A 22,463-nucleotide genomic window follows, 5' to 3' on the forward strand; every position below is an offset into this window, starting at 1 on the left:
GTGATTAAGGATATTCTTGCCTTGCAGTGCACATCTGTCAGAATCAGCTCCTGTTGTTTGTTTTTTGTTTTAATTTTTTTTGTTTGAAATATTTGTAAAGTTATTTTTTTCTTCTTCTACTTCAAACCAGAGCCACTTCCTGCTCCAAGTAATCCTCAACAATTATGGGAACAGTGGTTCACTAATATGCCAAGTTGTGGTGTGGGGAGTGGGGAGAGCTTTTATCATCTTTCTTCCGCCAAGGCTACCTTTCAATTTTCTTTTTGCCCTCGAGATATATATTTCGGACAAACCACATCCCATAGTGGGATGGGAAGTTAATCCATGAAAACTTCATCACCTTTGGAATCAAATGTGTAAATTGGATTGGGAGTGAGGGGTTGGCAACACAAAAGCTGAAAACGTGACAAATGTAAGTTAGTACTGCAACAACATCTTTAAAATGTAGCTGGCAGCTGACCTGCTTTTTTATATCACAAGTCTAAAACTAAATTAAAAAAACCCTAGAAGCCTGTGTGCAAAGTGCTTAATCCAAGATTAGAATTTATGAAATAGGAAACAAACACATTTTTCATTTTGATTTCCTGTGCACGCAAAGTCTCCCTGTCCTGCCAACACCTTTTCTAGACACTGCTATTATTCTGTCCAGGGATTATGATGCAATATATACAGAACGTAATCTTCCCACAAGTTTGGTACATGAAATGCTCAGTACAAGGTACAGATGAAGTTCCATCAGCAAAGAACAAATTCTCCAGGGATATATATGCTTCCAGCCAATGTACTAATGTCATTTTCATGTTTAAAGAAACAGAATCCCATTTTGATTTTTAAAAATCTTACTCCAGTTATTTATAAAGTCTTCAGGTGTGAAGAATTTAAACAAGTATCCCAATAAGTTAAATATTCAAATATAAGTAATTTGATTTACTTATATGGTCTGAAGCTCAACATCAAAAAAAAAAAAAAACTAAGATCATGGCCACTGGTCCCATCGCCTCCTGGCAAATAGAAGGGGAAGAAATGGAGGCAGTGAGAGATTTCACTTTCTTGGGCTCCATGATCACTGCAGATGGTGACAGCAGTCACGAAATTAAAAGACGCCTGCTTCTTGGGAGGAAAGCAATGACAAACCTAGACAGCATCTTACAAAGCAGAGACATCACCTTGCCGACAAAGGTCCGTATAGTTAAAGCTATGGTTTTCCCAGTAGTGATGTATGGAAGTGAGAGCTGGACCATAAAGAAGGCTGATCGCCGAAGAATTGATGCTTTTGAATTATGGTGCTGGAGGAGACTCTTGAGAGTCCCATGGACTGCAAAAAGATCAAACTTATCCATCCTTAAAGAAATCAGCCCTGAGTGCTCACTGGAAGGGCAGATCCTGAAGTTGAGGCTCCAGTACTTTGGCCACCTCATGAGAAGAGAAGACTCCCTGGAAAAGACCCTGATGTTGGGAAATATGGAGGGCACCAGGAGAAGGGGACGACAGAGGATGAGATGGTTGGACAGTGTTCTCGAAGCGACTGGTATGAGTTTGGCCAAACTGTGGGAGGCAGTGGAGGATAGGGGTGCCTGGCGTGCTCTGGTCCATGGGGTCACGAAGAGTCGGACACGACTAAACGACTGAACAACAACAACATTTGATTTATAACAGAATTTATTAATTCAGTGTACCAAACAGATCTTTCAAATGGTGCCACTTCCACAAGCATCCTCTAATATGAGGTGGGCAGACTGTAGACTGGTGAGATCTTTTTATTTACTGAAACACACAGGTTCAATTGGTGCCTGGTCCAAAACAGTGGCTCAGGAAGGCAGAATTGAGGAATAGGGTTCTTTTTACATGGCTCAGACCAACAATTGGTTTACTGTAACAATTTGAAATTTGAATCCTTTAACACAAAAAAATCATTTCCCACAAATCTACTGCAAATCATTCAGAGATGAGTAACTAAATGTTGATCTACCTTGCGCTCAGCACTTCTGTACTTCTCATGTATTATGAGAGATTTCTAGTCAGTCCATACAGCACCCCCCCCCCCTTACAATTATGGCTGCACATACAGCTACAGTTATTACTGTCAGCCTAATACATTAAATGGAACAGTACCAACTAAACTTTATTCTTCCTCTCAGCCATTTCTCAAACTGGTAATATGCAGCTCAAATATCCACTGTACTTTGCAAGACACAAGACAATTTAGAAAATTACTGGCGTATTTAAGGCTTCTAAAAATATGGATTGGATCCAGAATAAGTTGAACGTTGGTCCACTTCTGGGCGAGTCATGTGACCCATGCTGCACTCTCAACATGGAAGAAGCACTTTTTCTGGGACAAGAGCATGGAGCGAGAGTGCAGCATCCAAAATGACCACCGTGATCTCACCCGAAGAAACAGGATGCCCCATTTTTTTTCCAGGGCACTTAGGCAATATGTGCTGGTTTCCTCACCAAAAAATAGGGAGCCATCCTGAGGGATATGCAGTCCCTTTCCCCACATCCTCAGGGTGAATTCTCGCTATAGCTAAGGAAATATCTACAATAATGGTGGCTGACCAAATCGGGTCCAAAACCTTTTTATACGTTGACATTTCCTTTAAATGTGGTTACAGCAGAAGGGAAAGAACTTGCTTCAGAGAGAGGGAGAGTGAACTCACATTCCTGAGGCTGGTTCCTGAATTCTTAACCATAATTTAGAGGAAGTTAACTTTACTAGCAAGATAATAACAAAAGTATCAGTCTTTTTGTTTTATTCACCTTTTCTCTTTAATTTGTGATTTAAAAAGAATACCTAGAAGGAATTCACTGCCTCAGGCTGGGTTGATGACTGCTAGCTTAGATGACTCTTAAAGATTGGCTTTTTTGCACGTCACAGTAAACCACCATAAAATGTTTGCAACTGCTGTGCTAGCATATGGAAGAACAAACCATGATTCCAGGCTTAGTATTATATACAGGCACCAAATGGTTACACTCAGTAAGCCTAGGCTACATATCATGGTTTCTTAGGGGGAAAATAAAAGCCATGATCCCTGGTTTGGGAGTAACATTAAAGCTAGAATTGAAGTTTGTTTCCTCCACACACCAGCCCTCAAAGGCACATTCATGGCAAACTATTAACTACGGTTTCCTGTGACATGTGAAGTGGGTCAATGTATCTAACAGATGCTATCAGCAAGGGGATTAAATGAAACCTCAATGTTCAGAGGTAATATCAGATACTAGAAGCAAACAACAGAATTGAGGTGCTACTGACTGCAAATAGTAATAGACTAGTTAGGATTTTCTGTGATTCATTCACGTTCTTAAGGCAACTGTACTATTTTCTTATTTTGCACTACAAGGCATCATTGGTCATCAAAGCCAGCATACAACTGTATGTGTGAAACCTGTCAGTGGAAAAAATAACCTTGTTTCAAGTTACATAGATGCATTTTGGTAGGTAAAGAACAAAAAGAAGCCTGGGGAATTATATTACAGTGTTCATATAATGGAACATTGACTATTTTTAAAGACTGATACAATAAAGCCATAAAATTTTACAGTCTTCAATTTCTTAATTTAAAAAGCCATAACTAGCTTGTGCAGAAAGACTGGACAGCTTAAAATAGCTATTAGGAAATTTATACCGCTAGCTGCATTATTAAATAGATTTTTCCTAATTCACAGAGATTTGAAAGTTGTGGTTGAAAGAAGTTTTCACCCTCATTCTCATACAATAAAATACCATTATCAACTCTTTCATACCATTACCAGCTTCAGTGACTTTGTAATAATTAACATATTCAAAGCACTATAGAAAATCTTAGTAACAGTAATAAATAATTGCAGGGTTCAACAGGACAGGCCATTTGTCAGCCAGAAAGATGCTTAAATGTACTGAAAATTACATATATATCATACATACACCTTCTATTAGACGCCACAGTCCCCCCATAAAATTTAATTGCTTCCCCTGCGACTTGCATAGATAATATACTGCTGCTAGTTATGAATTAATTTATTTGTGACATACAGCGCTTTAGTTAATAATTATGGGAGACGATCTGGCTCATTAAAATCAATAGGGGTTTTGCCACTGATTTCAATGAAGTATGAACTTCAGCCATAAATATCTGACCTGGTGTGTGAGCTTCCTTTTCACTACTGTTTAATTTACACAAACAAGTGTCACTTTGCCTTTTATCAGATGTTCTCAAAGTATAGTTATTTGATCTTTTAAAAAAACTGCTATAGTAAGTTGTAGATAGATCCTCATCACTGGAGGAAATATGGTTATACTTGGGGTATTGAAAAATACAATTCATATTCCAATTTTGTGTCTAAGCTGGTTTCCAGGGTTTCTTGGTTTGTGATACAAAAAGAGCAAAGGTATGTTTTAACAAGACAGAAACTGCTTCCACTAAACTTTATAGAGGTTAGAACAAACAGACAATGGATATATTTCCAAATAAAGGTATTTCCAGGGTTTCTTGGTTTGTGATACAAAAAGAGCAAAGGTATGTTTTAACAGGACAGAAACTGCTTCCACTAAACTTTATAGAGGTTAGAACAAACAGACAATGGATATATTTCCAAATAAAGGTAAAAGCCGGTATTATTAAAACCAAATACAGGTTCATGCTAGTAAAGATTTTGTGGTAATTGACCAATGAATCCTTTATATGGAATCCAGATCCATTTCCACAATTAATTTGCAAGATAGAATGCAAGGGATTTAGCTACTTTCACTGGTTAAGATGTCATGGCCTATAAAAATTGTGTCTTACTGCCACCTGCAGTTCTGAAAAGAACCTGACTGGGAATTTTTGAGCCAAATACTGTCAGTAAGATTAGCAGAATAGTGTTAACAGGACAACTAAGAGAGTTCCTTGTAGGTAGTGCTTTTTTCTAGGGGTACTCAAGGGGCAAGCAATTCTGGCACCTTATTTTCTAGAAGAAAAGCACTGCTTATAGGGCCACAGCTTCAACTGGACTCTGAATTTCTTCTGAAAGCTACATAAGCAGGTTTCAATTTGGATGCCAGGATAGCACCGGTCCTGAAATTTCTGCACCGGCTGCCAGTGAGCTACCGAGCCCAATTCAAAATGTTAGCTAGTGTACCAAGTGTTAATTGTTTGGGGACTCAAGCACCTAAGCATCTCCCCCATATCAACCACCTTGGGCCCCACAATCGGTAGGGGACACCCTATTGGTGGTGTTGTTGGCAATGACCTATAGCAGGGCCTTCTTGCTGGTAGTTCCCCATTCGTGGAGTGCCCTATCTGGTGAGGTGTGTCTCCCTCCCTCATTATTGACTTTCAGGAGAAAATTTAAAGATATCTGTTTACCCAGGTATTTGGTGGCTGATAAGCTACTGGCAATTAGTAACTGTGAGGGGATGCGATGGCTTTGAAATATTCTAAATTGTTTTTAAATGTTTAAAATATGTTTTTTTAAAATTTTTTATTTAACATTGTATTTTTTAATGTTTTGATGTCTGCCACCCTGGGCCCCTTTGGGAGGAAGCACATTATACAAATTCAATAATAAATAAAAGCTGGATAGATTTCCCAAGCCGTAGTTAAGACCCCTTCAAGACAGAAACCTGCTGAGGTGATATCTCCCACGTGGCAGGTCCATCTTTACACAATTCACTAGTTTCCCCTCTGGCTTCCACACAAGTACTCATTTTACTGACTAACTACAGCTGCCATGGAACATTCAGCCTCCTTGGAAGCTGCGGCCAATAACATTCAGCAATCCAAGTACCGGCATAAAGACCGTGAACTGCAATCTGTAAATAACATTCAGGCAGCAGACAGTTGTCATGTGCACACTGAATATTACTGCTATGCACAGAACTGCTGATTCGTGCATTTACTTCCAAGTAGGCAACTTTGCCCATAGTCTTAGTTCACTTATTTTAGGATTTATTTATTTTTCCTACTGAAAAGGGTTTACCGAAAGCATAAGGATTGCCTAACCCACCCAAAAAAGTTTTTTTTAATCGTTCTCTCACATACAAGAGATCCATGTTTACCTATTCCTTGCAATACAACTCAAAGGAGATGTGAAAGCAAAGTTGGAAGAATGAACAGCCCTTCCAGATTTGGCAGGTTTCCAAACAGCACGGTACACACATATTATATAGAAACACCCATCCCTTATTTTTAATATTCAAATATCCACAAATATCACCTGCATTCATATTAAGACTATGGCCAGACTCCAAAGAACTGTGCAACTAATTCCACACACACAAGGGACTTTTGGCTTGTGTCTTTCAAGCCGCAGATCCCTTTGCCGTAACTCAAAACCTAGGAAACTTTGAATGTGAGATACAGCTGGCAGGGGGAGGCTATTAAAAGTGTAAAAAGGAAACTAACTAGCCAAGCTCAAGACCTTGGCTACACCTATAGTAGCTTTCTAAGATCCTAGTCCATATTTTTTCCCTTTAACATAGTTGTGTTTTTTTAATTATGTAAAAACTGGATAGCTAATTAAATACAGTAGAATGAAAAGTGCCAAAATTTCTGAATAAAGTAACGCTGTCAAATTAAGCAGAAGAAACTATGGACATAATAATCCAGCTAAAACGCTTCAGGGTATTCCAAGTCCACTTAAATGAAAACATATATGGGGAACAACAAGTCTTTGATTGTTCAGGGGTTTTGAACAGGGTATCCATGGAAGAATTGTATGCTTAATTCCCAGATACTCCCCAGGAAACGGCTCAAATACACAGGATATATGTACTGCCATTCCTCTGAGTTTTGAAAAGAGCAGCCAAGGCAAAAACTAATTGCTGAATGTATCATCTACAGAATTTGAGTCTTTTGCTTGTCAGTAATGCCCACATGCTATACTGATAGTAACCACCATTATCAAAATAATTGCAGACAGCTTATGCAATCACACAGCTTTGTATACTACATAAAACACTTGACTGTCCAATAATCATAAAAGTTAATTGGGTAACAACATGCTAATAGGGAAACCTGAAAGAGGAACAAGAACAATATTTTATGGCAGCAATGATTAATCAAGGTTTATGGTAAGTGCCAATGTGAATATATATCTCAAAGCATTGCAGTACTTTCCAGGACAATGATAAAGCCCATCACATTATGTGTGATGAGTTGCACTTAATACTGAAACTGGATGGCACTGGATATATATTTCAATCTTTTAAATTTCTTGCCTTCAAGAGATCAACAGAATAATAAATAAACAAGTTATACTGCAAACAGACACTTGCCCTGCTGCCTTCAACTAGTAAGCCTGACCAGCCAGACAAAGCCGTAATAATTTCATTCAAAAAATGTCTGAGAGCCCCTGCTCTGTGATAGTTTCACACCAGAAGTATCAGGGCTGGCCCAAGACATTTTGTAGCCTGAGGCGAAGTAGCCAACGACATTTCCCACCTGTCTTCAAGTCAAGAACCCGGGGCAGCCAGGTTATTTTGGCATCTGAGCTAGCAAATTTCATGAACACCTTTTCTCCCATCCTGGCATTAAAAATAGAATAATAAAAAATTAACAACTTGTTGCCCTTTCATGACACCTGAAATGTGTTGCCCGAGATAGCTGCCTCACTATACCTATTAGTAGTGCCAGCCTTGAGAAACATCTACTCTGAATCAGCAAAGAACAATGTACAGTACTGAGATACAGAAATAGCATAGGTTGCATTTCAATGTATCTCCATGGAAAGGAACCCTAGACCATTTATAGGTAATTCAGTTCTAAGGGCAATATCCAATGCCCTTGTTCCATTAGCACAACGATTTATGCTTGAGCAATATAACTTTCCCCTCTCCCCTCCCTTTGTGCACTGTCTACATCTGCTAGGATTTGGGAAGGGTGCAGGGCACACACACAGCGAAGTTCCGTTGCCCAAGCATAAATCCTTGAACTTATGGGGCATGAGACTTTGCACTACTCTGGATGCAAGCCTTAGCTGCATGACATATATTTTCCTAACCAACATTCATCCAAATCTGTTTATCCACACATAAAAAATATATCCATACAGTTGGTTTTAAAAAACAACTATGAGTGAATGTGTCTCTCTTTTTTTATCACAATTTAGTAATTTTACAGTGATGATTTAAGCAGCAAACTTCTCTTTTAAATGGGCTATTCCAAGACAATTTATTCTGTTAAAAGAAATAATAAAGGTAGGTGTTGGCATGTGTGTGTTTTAAAGGCATTTCTCTAGCTGCAAACATTCCATCTACTCCTCTAGCAAAATCTGTGGTACATCTCCATGGCTACCGGGAAAAGTTAATTAGATATCTTTGTGACCTAGAGGGTTCCCACCTGCCACGAACTACTTACATACCATAATTTACAGTTACACTTACATAATGACTAAGCTTCCTGATAATGAGCTGCTATTACAAATGATATAACATCCACACAGCTCACTGTTCTGTCTAAATCAGGTCACAATGTGAACGAAGCACAAGCTGTGCTGCTTCTCATTGTTGTTCGTTTTAATATATAATTTACTAAACCATTTAAATCTAGGTCTTGACTTGGTATAGGGCTGCAACAGTATAGGCAGACAATTTATTCTAAGGAAAGGGGGAAGCAGCCTTCAAGAAGAGGTTCGATGGCTGCCCATCAGGGATTCTATAGCAAAAGATATCTATATCAGCCATGGGTTGGACAAGAAGGCCTTTGAGAAACTGTTCACTATGGTTCAACCAAGTTATGTAATTTCGGTCTACTTGAAAAATCTCAGTACTGTAAATTCAAAACCAAAACCAAAGCACTATAATTCATCTGCTACTAATCTATTGATCACACAGTTTCAATATCAGAAACTGCTTAATCGGGACATCAGAATCTTTTGTGGCTGTGGAATGTGTGATGCATACACTAGTGGCCAAAATTGTGTGAAACCTTTTGGGAAAAGTGTATTTCTGAAGTTTGATGGCTCATAACACCACTATTTTTTTTTAGTAATGTCATAAAATTATACATCAATGGGAAGATAATTTAATGAAGAATGTACCAGTAATGCAACAAAGTTTGTTCAATTATCTGTATTGTATCAAAAGTTATAGCCAAATAACCAGAAAAAGGAAGCACAACTTGCTTAGATTGATATGCAGTAGCTTTCCTTCATTTGAATGTAGCCAATGTGCATGAGTGTTTAGAGAGCCAATCAGGTGTTATGAGCCATCAAATCTCGGAAATTGAGCTCCACTACCCACAAGTGCTTTCCCATTCATGCCAACTGAGTTAGAGGTTATTCTTTTCCTGTCAAGACTCTAGACCTAGCAACTCCAGCCCTTGCCTTCTCACTTCCTCCTATATCAAGTTTTGCTGCAGTCTTGCTTTTCTCTTTCATCCGTACTTTCTCCGACTACACATATATACCAATATATTTCAGAGTTCAAATATGCCATAATCTAATAATGATTAGAAAATCTTCCTAAGATAGCTTCCAATACCTGTTTCATTGGGCATCAAATCAGTCTCAACATCTACCCAGCACTGATACTTCCTTAAAAAAAAATTGAGGAAGAAATATAGAAATAAAGGAAGAAAGGGGTGAACAGATGCCGTACTCTTTAGTGAAGATGCTTCGAGGACCTGAAGGTGTGCAACCGCTTGCATCAAGTCCATGTGTCTCCAGAATGTTGCGAGCAGCAGGACTTAACCGAAACCTACAGACAAAGCAAAAACTGCATTAAAAAGGCACAAATTTAAAAACCGGTCAATTTCGGTAAAGGAATTTATACACCATCACCCTATATTCTAATTCTGAACCAAGCCTTTGTATGCTCTCACTTTTGTAGTCAAAATGACAACAGGCCACACACAGTATCGGCAGACTTGTGGTAACCCTGAAGTTTGTAGAAGTAAAGAGACAGAATATTAAACAACATATTTAAGAATTTAGCACCTAAAAAGAAGCACATTTGATCATCCTGTTGCTTACATATAAATGAACTTTAGAAATCCACCAATACCTGGATGATTATGTATCTATGAACCCCATTTCCAGACTAATGGCTCTTTCTCTTATTGCTAGGAAAGTATCAAGTTGTACAGCTCTAGCTATGCATAATTTTGAATGCTTAGAAGTTGATTATTTTCACATACACAATTGAAGATTATACCAACAAAAAATGACCAAAATATTCTACACGTGACAAGTAAGTTGGTAGGTATCATATCTCCCATCACAAACATATAGCTGAGATTCTGAAATGTGTTTAATGGAAGAAAAAATAATCACGGGGAACATTCTTTCCTAGAGCATCACTGCCAGTCAGACCAGACAATACTCGGCTAAATGGACCAACGGTCTGACTCAATATACAGCCCTACAAAAGTTAAATCTTTTCATCTCCAAGTAATTTCAAAAAGACATGGGGCCCTTTACCTCAAGGACCTCCTTGACATTAAAGGGTCCCCCCATCATGCAGAATGTTACAAGCTCAATTACAATATAATTGGGTCACTTATTTCAATGCTTTATTTCAGCATTGCTCATAACAGACATCCTTCACTTCAGAATGTAAAGTCTTCCAATGTTATGACACAAGTATTGGAAGGTCTACAATCGCAGCACTGTTTTCCTCATCTCCTCTGCCTTGTGTAATATCTTGCCTGATGAAAGCGTGTCACTATTTTGTGACATTTTGTTTGGGCCTAATAAAGATATTGCCTAACTCTGGCTTTCGGAGAGATTTTTTTATTCTTATGGACTGACATGGTTCCCATTGCTTTTTATATTACTTTACTGCAGCCAGTACTACTAATACCACTGCTATCACTGAAAGTTCACAGGGGCATTCAAACTGGTCTCTTACCACCATGCTTTAACCCAGGTTTGTTGGTTAAAGATTCCCGCATCTTCATCCAAAAGCAGGACAGATTTTCTCTTTTGTATAGCATGCAAATCTACAGGCTTCATTACTCTTTTTGCCACAGCTTTGCAGCAGTATTAAGGGCACTGGATTTGGTTGTCATCAAACGCTAACTTTCTGTGGGGTATGATCAAAAGGTGAAAGCCTTGGCTCAAAAAGTGTGCAGAAACTCACTGTAGCTTCCCAGGGTGGTGTTCCACTTTATGGGCCAATGTTACAGAAGGAGTGGGAGGTGGGGCCGCTGTTGCTGCTGGCACAGCAACGCTCGTTTCACTTGGTATTTCAACTTGCTTCCAGTCTTGTCCTTCGTCTACTAGCAAGGCGATTAGTTGACCCAAACGCACATTTTTGCTTCCTTCTTCCTTCTGAAAATGGATAATGGGGGGTGGGGGGGTGGGTCAGGTTGATGTCAATATACACACACACACACGTGTACCTAATGTAAAGAGAAATATGCTCCCCTGCAACCACTCAGTAGCTTCACTAGCCTAACCACTTCTTCTGAGGGGCTAGGACTGCCTAGTCCTGCAGGATATCTAGCAGAAAGTTTAACTCTAAATGTTAAATACAAGTCCATGAAAGAACCAGAGTATTATTTAGCAGCCAACCCAGACGCTGCAACAGAGTCTCATATTGTAGTTAGTATAACTACACCATGCTCCTGAAGTTAGTTGCAGAAGCTGTAGCATAGACACAAAGCAAACTATTTCACACTGCAATTCCAAGCATATGTTTCCAATCAAACGTATCCCAAGTCTCCTACTGATTACAGTGAGACTTATTCCCGATAGGATTGCACGGTCAGAAACATGCTGTACTGAGGTAAATGGCCCCAGAATATGCTTACTGACACTTATTGTCCCCAGAAACAGATAAGGTGACAAACCTGTCTGGGCTATACCATTTCAAAATGATGGTGGCAATTCATATGGGTGAATGCTCAGAATTCTTAGTGTTCAGAATGACTGTAATTATAAGCTGTATTAATTAAGCCACAAAAAGAAAAGGAGGAAATGGAAAAGGGGAGGGAACAGATGCCAGGATGTTCCATGTTTTCCCATTTAATAGTATTTGATTTCTAACCAGGTGATATGGGCTGCACAGGGTTTTTTGTGAAAAGAAGTCCACATATTTGGTTATCACAAACAAACAAACACTGTACTGTTTGCATAAGAAGCAACTAAAAGAGCACATCTTATATCATGCTTCAAGCAAGCATTTTCTTGCTTGGTTTCTTTCTTAACTAGCCTGGTTGCTATTTCATATCCTTTTCACACATTGGGCTTTCTTTGAAACTCATTTGCTAAACACGCTTAAGCACACTATTTCAGCTCACTACAAGTTCAGTATCAGGGCCAGTGATGTGATATGAATTTACACAAGGGACTGCATATCATGACACTGCCTTAATGAGATTTTAATGTGCAACATTAGTAGACTTTATAATAGTGTTTTAAAAGCAGCCTCAGTGTAAGATATGCTGACAGAAGGGCTTCTGCATATGACTTTGCTTGGTTAAGTCTGTTCTCCACTCTGCTACATCCCTTTTTCTCCCCCAATGTATTTACTAATAGCGGGAAAGAAGAATGGAAAACAAGAAATACCCTGCGTTTCAAAGAACACATTTCTCAACTCTTTCAATCTGTAACACATTATAACAACCCATCATACTGACAATACAAAAATGTCTCCTCCTCATTACCAGCTGCAATGATGTGGTGTGAAAAAAGTATTACTACCAGACACAGAGCAGCTTCTGTTAAAATAAAATTATTCTGTCAAAAAGCATTACAAAAATCAAAGCATTTAAAAAACAGATGCTTGAGAGTCTAGCAAATCAATCACATTCTGATGCCAACAGGCCTAACAAGCACATTTGGATACAAATAAGTTACCCTCATAAGCATATTTCATGTACATGCATGTGAGCACACACATTGTGGACTCAACTGATTTGTAAAACCATTTCAACCATAAGAGTATAAAAGGAGCCTGATGGATCAGGCAAACAGCCCATCTAGCTCAGCAGTGGTCACACAGATGCTCATGGGAAACCAACAAGTAGGATCCAAGCACAAGAGCACTCTCCCCTCTTGTGGTTCCCAGCAGCTTATATTCAGAAGCATACTGCCTCCAACAGCGGAGGCAGACAACAGCCATTTCTGAAGCTTTTCCAAAATCCTTTTAGAGGGGAAACGAACAGCATTGTACACAATATTCCAAATGTGGTTGCACCACAATTTGTATAATGGCATTGCGATACTGACTGTTTTATTTTCAATTCCTTTCCTAACGATCGCTGGTGTGGAATTTGTCGATTTCCCAACTGCTGGCACACTGGATCAACATATTCATTAAGCTATCTACTGGAATCCAAGGTCTCATTTCCAGTTAGTCACTGCCAGTTTGGACTCCATGAGCGTATATGTGAAATTGAGATTTTTCTGCGCCAACATGCATCATTTTATGCTTGCTTACACTAATGTCTCTCAGAGCCAGTCAGCTGATGGACCCTAAGAAACATTGCCTTTACAAACCACTTGCAAATGAACTAAACCTCCTGCAAACAGACTTAAAGGTCAGCCCCTTTCACGTTGTTGCTTGACACCATAACGATGTCAGGTGATTGACAAGTGAGCGGCTCCGCCCACATATCAAAGTTAGCCAGTGATATGGTGGGGAGGAGAAGGGAGGATCTTGTCTGCCAGAAAGATCCAATTCCACATCCCTGAAATAAAGAAAAGTCTTAGCAAAGAGTCTACTGATTGCTGAGCTCATCTACCAAAGGCCGTAATATAGAATAAAAAAGTTCTCCCTACCATTATTTTAGCCAATATGCCATCATCACTTGACTCCATGGTGACCACTGCTTTATCTGTTTCAATCTCACACAATGCATCTCCAACAGTCACTGTTTCTCCTGTAAAAATCAAAATCAACATTTTAAATCAATTCATTTCAGAGCACTGAGAAAAAAACAGTTTTAAAACCATATAGTATAACATGTTTAGAAAGAAAGTCAAGACACAATAGTGAAAACTGATATTGGGAAAGAGAGGGAGTACACTTAGCAACTTACAATAGCATTAAGAAATGATTCTACAGTTCAAAGAATCTCAGTAATATAAAGTGAAGAATAAAGGCATTTGCAGAACCTTACAGGGTGGATAAAAATCAATGATTTTTTTAAAATAAAAAAAATCAGATTTTTTCGATTTAAATCAGATTTTTTAAAATAAAATGCTTTTTGGGGAAAATATATTACCATCCAAAGGTTATTCAAGCATGAAATAAAGATTAGTTTTTTAATTATGTAGAATAAGGCTGTATATGTTTAATTTTTTTGGTAAATAAATTCCATTAATCCATTCACAATGTCATTTATGCTCTTCCAGAGGTTTTTGTATGATTATTGGGCAGTTTCTCTGCCTACAAGATATTATCACAGATGCTTGTTTTACTTTTGTAGTTCTCAAAACTGAATTTGACTCAGCAGAGATCACATGCCTCTTCTTCACAGCAAAAATGTTATAACATGGACAGAGTTGAGAAAAAGACCTTAATCCTATTGTTCTACAAACCTGTGAATACAGAATCAACCCCTTCAGTGTTAAGTTTCAAGAAGTTCAGTGAATAGAATAGAAGCAATATTTTTCTGATTGTTGGGAGTGGAATGGATCTAATAAATCTATTTAAATTGTTATTATTAAGGTAATGATTATTTTTCTCCTTCCTAAGTACAACAGAAAAGTTGTCCAAATATGAATGATTAACCTATTAAACTGAGGATAAAAAAAACTAATATGAAAAGTTGTTATTCTAAAAATCTTCATCTACTTGCATATTAAAGTTATACCAGCAAGAATTAGTCTTTATGTAGAAAACTGTGATTTAAATCAAGCCTTACTGACTAGTGATTTAAATCGTGATTTGAATCAGTTTGATTTAAATCAAATCCACCCTGGAACCTTATAACCAATTTTTAGTCAAAACCACCCTAAATCCCATTATCATATAATCTGGCAAACAGTGGTACCTCGGGTTACATACGCTTCAGGTTACATACTCCGCTAACCCAGAAATAACGCTTCAGGTTAAGAACTTTGTTTCAGGATAAGAACAGAAATTGTGCTCTGGCGGCGCAGCGGCAGGAGGTCCCATTAGCTAAAGTGGTGCTTCAGGTTAAAAAAAGTTTCAGGTTAAGAACGGACCTCCAGAATGAATTAAGTACGTAACCAGAGGTACCACTGTATTGGGATGGGGTAGAGGCTATAGCCTAAGTCCTGTAGGTGCACTAAATAGCAAGAAGCCAAGTACCTTGGTTCTCGAACACCTTGGTACTCGTACGTTTTTGCTTCCAAATGCCGAAAACCCGGAAGTAAGTGTTCCGGGTTTCAAACATTTTTCCGAAGCCGAACATCCGATGTGGCTTCCGCTTGAGTGCAGGGAGCTCCTACAGTCAATCAGAAGCCATGCCTTGGTTTTCTAATGTTTTGGAAGTCGAATGGACTTCCGGAACGATTTCCGTTCGAGAAACAAGGTATGACTGTATTATCTCTGCCACTAACTACACCTTTAGTCTTTACCAGCTCTACCATTTTGCTACCTCCAGGGAAAAAGAGTGTCAAGTTGGGGGAAGCAAACCTATATGGGAAATGGATGGCAGCAAGCTGGACAGTAACAGCTGTTAAAGCAAGGACAGTGTGAACTGGGGCAATTGGGGGAGGGATTAGGGTGGCAATGAGGGAAAGGCAGCACTGGAAAATCTAAATAAAAACATTAAAAAGCTGTAAGGGATATGAACCAATGGCTGTTTCAGAATCAGTCACAAGGGTTGCTCCCAAGCAAGGTCAATCCAGAGAGGGGGGTTTTTTATTTAAAAAAAAAATCAATGGCACCATCTGAATCAGCAACAAAAATTGTAGATAAAGAATAATCTAGTCCAGTCTTGATAAGCAATATATACTTTAAATGATAAATTGTTTTGAGCTTCTAAGCAGAGATTTCAAACAAATGATATTTTAATTCATACTATCATTTGCAGATAAGCAATGCTCCTCTGCCTTCTCCACCCTACCAAAAAGAGAAGAAAATTGGGAAGCAACTCTGCAAGCTCATTTTCTTTCAACATGAAACAGTCCTTTTAGAAATGCATTTTCATTTTTTAAATGAAATGGTATCGTTTCAAGCCAGTATTTTCTTCTCAATTCTAGAAGATCACGGTCTGCTGCCTTGTGATAGCAGACCTGTGAACTCAGACGCCTTTGTCTACTGAAACACCTGCTGGATGGCTGCCATTAAAGCTGGATTACAGTGGGAAGCTGGAGAGGCTTCTGAATGGATCTGGGGTCAAAGTCATCCAACACACACCTTCTCTTTAGAGCAATGAAGTAACAAAGGCTTGCTTATGTACCAACTTTGCATGCAGTACAGTTTTCATCAAAATATGAAAAAAGGCTTTTAACAGTCTTGCCTAAAGGAAATGGAGTGACTTGCCTAAGCCCTAAATTGGACTTGTCTTTGCTTTCTTTATGAAACACTTAAAACATTGAGCAATTACGGTGGCAATGTGTAATAGCTGTGTCAATGAAATGACACACACGTCTTTGTCTTTTCCTTCCTCCATTACATTCATGAAAAACAAAAGAGAGAATATTGAAAGAGTGTGATGTTTATAACTCAGGTGCCTTTGGTAACAGTAAGCAGCTGCCAAATGCAAACTTCTTTCAAAACTGTATTTGGTCTCTTCAAACATTTCACTTCAAGAAAAGGAATAATGGTCCAATTATCTGTCCAATAAAACACTTGAATAGAAATTATTGGATCTTTCCTCCCATTATTTGCTTTCCATGGGTTTACCTGTTAAATCCTGAAGAATTAGTAAGAATTCTCAATATGCCTTATGTCAGAGATTTTGCCAGTATTTTAATACATTAGCCTCGTGAATGAATGTTATTGATTTGGAATGTCCTTTTGACATATGGACATGGTATACATAGGTAAAAGATGTGGAACTATTTAGATGGATAGCAAGGATCTGCATGTGAGAGTGCTTAATTTTAGAGAGACGAATAAGAAAACCCCATGTCCAGAACAGAAACTGGGGCCAAAAATGAGTCATTTTTAATGCTATGGGAGATTCAAACTCCTGCGCTGCTTTACTTAAGATAGCAACAAAGGTAGCTTGCTACTGTTATTTTTAAACAAACAGATTAATGCAATTTTTCAGACTATATTTGGGTCCCCCCCACCCACTCAAATCCTCTTTAAAATATGTGATTAAACCGTACTGATTTAAAACCTTCCAAATGAGCAGCTATTTTAAGTGACAAGAATCTAGAAGAGCAGTGGCAATGAATGACCCAAAATATCATTTTTTAAAGAAGTTAGTCTTAAAAATAAAAAAGCCTTTCCTAGTTTAGAGATGGCACCTGCAAACTGATAGAATGTTTCAAAAACTCATTAAGACTACAGATAGGCTGATTTATTAATAGCATATGCCTGAAATATTTTATAACTAGTAGCAGTGCAAATAATTCATGCTACAGAACTCTCAAAAGCCAAGTCAGATTTTATTGTTTCCTGCAATTTAAGAGGTGCCTCTTCCTACCAACTGAGACCTGATCTACATATGGAGCACACCATGAAGGACTGAAGTTGTAAAGTCCTGTGGTGGAATGGACTAAACCAACCCATAATACACATGGTGGGTGAAACACATTTTTAAATGATTCTCAATCTAGAAAATGCCCTGCACGTTAAAAAAAAAACCCAACCTAGCAAAGCTGGCTGGACTACAACCTCTCCCCCTATTGGGTTAAGTATTCGATTTGCAGGGAGGGTAGCATCTCAAGCTTCTGTCATCTGCCCTGCACGTGGGCTGGAGACCAAGATTCAGTCAGTCCACCTTGCAAATTGCAAATGCCTTTGAACAAGTGAAACAAATACGCGCTGCTGAAGTCCAGAGCCTGAGGCCAGAATATGCCTGAAGGGAAAGAAGTGCAAAATGTGCAGCAAATTTGGTGGCATCAGGCTTTATGCGGCTTATGGATTACAGGTGAAGTAAGCTCTGTTAACTACAAATCAACATGTTTTAAAGTTGTATCAACCGATGCATACATTTTTGCCTTAGTAAACATCAGAAGCACGAAACTGAATCTTTTGCACAATTTTTATCTTAATTCATATCGCAACTGCAGCAGTCACTGGACAGGTTGCTGGAAACATTCCAGAGAGCTGATAAATCTTGTATACACACACACACACACACACACACACACATTGTATTTTTATGTAGTAAACTGCCCTGAGATCTATCAATGAAAGGCAGTATACAAATTAAATAAATAAATGATACAAACTACTCTGATGTTTTGTGATTTAGCGGTATACAAATACATTAATAAATAAATAATGGTTTAGAAGTAGTGCAGAGTCACTGTAGCGTAGTGGTTAGTGTGAACTAGGACCGAGAAGACCTAGGCTCAAATCTCCACTTGGCCACAAAGCTCACACCAGGATACAGTTGTGGGGCAGGGGGAGGAGGAGATAACCACATATGCTACCATAAGCTTCTGAGAGGAGAAGCAGGATATCAAAGTGCAAATATAATGTACTGCAGTGATTATACCATGGTAATTATTTTTGATGGAATGAAGATGTGGCAAGTGAGTAGGCTGAAGAGGAAAAAAGACACAGTTCTCAATGCTCCAAAACGGCATTTAAGTTAACTCAGATTCACCTTCCTTTTTCAGCCATTTCACTATGTTTCCTTCTTCCATTGTAGGTGATAGCGCAGGCATGAGGATTTTAACTGCAGGGGTACCTTGGAAAGAAAGAAAAAAAGGATTATCAAGTCTCTCGATAAGGATATGATTTCATTTTATCAGCGTAACAGGTGTAATAAATCCTATGTAACCCTATGCACACTTACCCCATTGTAAATCCCACTGAACTCCATCAGAATTACTACAAAGCAGCCATACAGGAGGGGTCTGGAAGCTGCACTGTAATTTGTGTAGCCAGAATGTGAGCTGAGTTATGCCAATGGTGAAGTTGTTGCTTAAAGAGTTTGCCACAAGCACAACTTGTAATTTGTAAAAACAAAATAAAAAGTTCCTTCCAGTAGCACCTTAGAGACCAACTAAGTTTGTTCTTGGTATGAGCTTTCGTGTGCATGCACACTTCTTTTGTAATTTGTACTACAACACTGCCACAGAGAGTTGAGTGGTGGGATTTTAAGTAAAAGTGGATCAAGGTGAAAGATCTCCTCATGGTTGTGTCATAAACTGACCTCACTTCAGTCTACATACAAATTTACCCACACCAGTTTTAGTCTAAATAACTGGATCTCAGTATATCCTTAACTTAACAACTCCTACAGGGACAACCAAAGAGATAAACTTGATGCAGTGTAAAAAAAACACATGCCCAAGCATAGTATTTTTTAAAAAAATAAATGTTTTATTAAGTTTTAAAAATAAAATTTCCATCAAAACACATCATTCACCATTGCACATAGGATGCCCAAGCATAGTATTAAATTATGCTTGCTTGCACAGTATCAACTTTCCCAAGCTTCTCTACTGTAGATCTGTCATGGGAATGAAAGGCATATATACAAAGCATAATGCCAAACAATATTACCAAGAAACTGAATTTTGTGATTACATACTTTTTTGGATTATTATAAGAACTATCTCATGTATTGCTCAAATCCTGACTAGAATCAACCTTAACTTCATTTCAACAGGTTTTAGATATGACTTTCTAATTTAATCTAGCCTGTCAAAGTCATCAGTATGTAATCACAAAGAACTATGCATTCCATAAGGTTTTTTGAGGCACTGGTATAATCTTGGGTAAGGTTCATATTGATTTCAGACTGGACTTGAGCAACGCGTGGAAAAACTCAAATTATACCCATTTGTGAAAGGAAAGAAACCACAGTGACCTGCCTCAGAGTTACAACATCATTATTGGAGAAATTCTAAAACTGGATCATTATTCATTAAGCAAGAAGGTGACTAAATAAACTGTTGCAAAATCAGACTACTGTATAGTGTGAAATGTGGTCTCATTTTTAAATAATAATAATAATAATAATAAAGACATCAGGTATCAAATGTGTGATCACAGACCTCTATTACCAAGGCAGCTGCTGACAGTTTTACCTACCAGATAAAGTACATATTTTCCTATTATTGTAACAGATGGGATTTTGTACATGCATGCTAGTGAATTTAAAGAGAACACCAAAGAACTCCACAAATATAATATTGTGAATGCTCGCTTTTTTATTTCTGTGTTAGGCATTGTTCTCGCTCTTTAGTTTTAAGCTGTTAAATTAGGTTAGGTTATATGTATTGTTTTCTACATTGTTGTATGGATTGTTCTGTATTTATTGATTGATATTATGATTATTTCTAACTATCCCTCTATGTATTTTGGAATTGTTAATAATTATTGCTTTGTTGATATGATATGAGCCAATTTGGACTCAATTTTGTGGAAAAGTGGTATACAAATTAAAAAAAATACATGAGCCATGGAACACAACAGTTTAACGATCAGCTATAATAGTGAAGCAAAATGCACACAACTGAAAATAATTTGAATGTGGCTAACCAAGCAGCTCAACAAATCTCTCCTTCTTTGTTGTTAGCATTACTATTTATTTATTTATTTATTTATTCATTCATTCATTCAGAGCAAGCCCTACCATGGGATGGTAAAGCAGCTAGAGAAGAGGACAGAGAGTGAAGAAAGAGCTGTGAGTGACAGGGGGCTCTTCCCAACTGGTGGGTTGTACTATGTCTGTGGGCTGGAGGTTCCTACTCCTGTGGTAAAGCTAAGTTTAATGACTTAGCTAGAACCCAGGATATAGTACTCCAGTATCTCTGGACACATAATACAGTTCATGAATGCAAACTAAAAGTCATGCACAATGTACAATATATTTAGTAATCATACTTCTATGGTCCCATTTCTCTAGAGAGCTCAGGAACATGCATTATCTCACTTTATCTATTTCTACAATATTCATCAACATATCAATGGCAGGACAAGACGTCAGATCATTTTTCATTGTAGGGATCTATCCCTTATCCTTCTTCCTGCTTCAGTTATGCATCTATCAGCTAGAAAGCTGCCTTCCTATGCAAATATTCATCTAAGATAACTGTACGGTTATGTTCCAGAATATGTACTTCTGCCACCTGCAGGTTAAAATTAATGTGGCTGGTGAGAAATATTTCACAGGCAACAATACAGAAAGGTTAGAGGCAAGATGAGTTAACGTTAATGTTTAGTCAAAACAAAACAAAAAATAAAAAAATTCCTTCCAGTAGCACCTTAGAGACCAACTAAGTTTGTTCTTGGTATGAGCTTTCATATTTTGTTTTGACTATGGCAGACCAACACAGCTACCTACCTGTAGCTGTTAATGTGTAGATTATCACTTGTGGAGTGGTGTGCTTTGCTCCCAATTGTAAAAGTAATTGCCTTTTTGAAGGAATGTAGCAATTTGGCTAACAGTGGATTTCAAAGGGTCTTCCAGCTCAACTATGTGGCTTCCTGCACCATCAAAGCAATATTCTGGACAGGAAACAGTAACTACTACTACCACTGGTGTTGCTCATGTCCTACTCTTCTTCCAAGGAACTCCACAACAACTTACATACGGTTCTCCAAACTAGGCACAGCTCAAGGGCAGACTCCATTACCATCACCACCACCGTACCTTCAGACATTCTCTGGGCCAGTGTCATAAGAGAGTATTGACAATGCAAGCCCACCTATAGGAGCAGACTGGAGCAATGCTACTAAGCTGCAAACATTCAACTGGGTCAATGCTACTAAGCTGCAAATATTCACCATCAGTAGATAAGGCAGAGCTTTTAGGCAGTACAGAAAAGTCACAGTAGAAGTAATGTAGGGTCAGGTATGATGCTGCCTAACAAGCTTCAGAGTTTGTGTGACATATTGGCTCAGAGTGTAAAGCCCTCAGTTTAGTTTTTACATAAATCGTGAGTTCATTAAAGCCCTCTTTAAGCATCACTCGCACAAAGAGGTAGCATACATCAAAGGCGCTGCAGGGTTGCACACTTAGCCCTGGCCCAATGGTGGTGTTACTTCTTCTATTACTGTAGGTTTCCCCTGTGATTGAGAATCCCAACCTTCCAGTACTCTAAATTGTGCAGGGAGTCTACAAATATATTTATTTTGTAATTTGAGGTGTTGTGTTTTAAAATTGCTATGTATCTCGTTCTGGAATTGTTTGTAACTATGAAGGACAGGTAACAAATAGTTAGATAAACAAACAGAAAGAAACTCACTGCTTTAGAAGCAATCCCATAATACACAAGCTTTGGGCGGGACTAAAATGTGTGGTCCCACAACCTCTTCATGCAAGAAACACATGATGAGGGCTGAAGACTATACAGGTAGTCCTATGCAAACCTACCTGGGGGTAAGCACCAGCTACCATAGTTGGACTTACTTCTAAGAGACCATCTACCCCTTGTCTTCTGTCTAAGGGAGTCCTTCTGAAATGAAGAACATGAATATCCTAGATAGTAATCTACAATAC

The 22,463-nt window shown here is 38.3% G+C and overlaps 1 protein-coding gene across 1 annotated transcript in view; it reads right to left on the reverse strand.

Annotated features, from left to right (window-relative positions):
- Window positions 1-22,463, reverse strand: part of PDHX (pyruvate dehydrogenase complex component X) — a 44,524-nt gene that overhangs the window by 20,061 nt on the left and 2,000 nt on the right. Inside the window, exons 2-5 of the mRNA XM_033149844.1 lie at window positions 18,615-18,698; window positions 13,693-13,793; window positions 11,048-11,238; window positions 9,566-9,664 (exon numbers count right to left, since the gene is read on the reverse strand). Of these exons, the coding sequence (XP_033005735.1) occupies window positions 9,566-9,664; window positions 11,048-11,238; window positions 13,693-13,793; window positions 18,615-18,698 (475 nt within the window). The remainder of the gene's footprint in view (window positions 1-9,565; window positions 9,665-11,047; window positions 11,239-13,692; window positions 13,794-18,614; window positions 18,699-22,463) is intronic.

This window comes from Lacerta agilis, chromosome 1, assembly GCF_009819535.1.
Source record: "Lacerta agilis isolate rLacAgi1 chromosome 1, rLacAgi1.pri, whole genome shotgun sequence".
NCBI classification, from domain to species: domain Eukaryota; kingdom Metazoa; phylum Chordata; class Lepidosauria; order Squamata; family Lacertidae; genus Lacerta; species Lacerta agilis.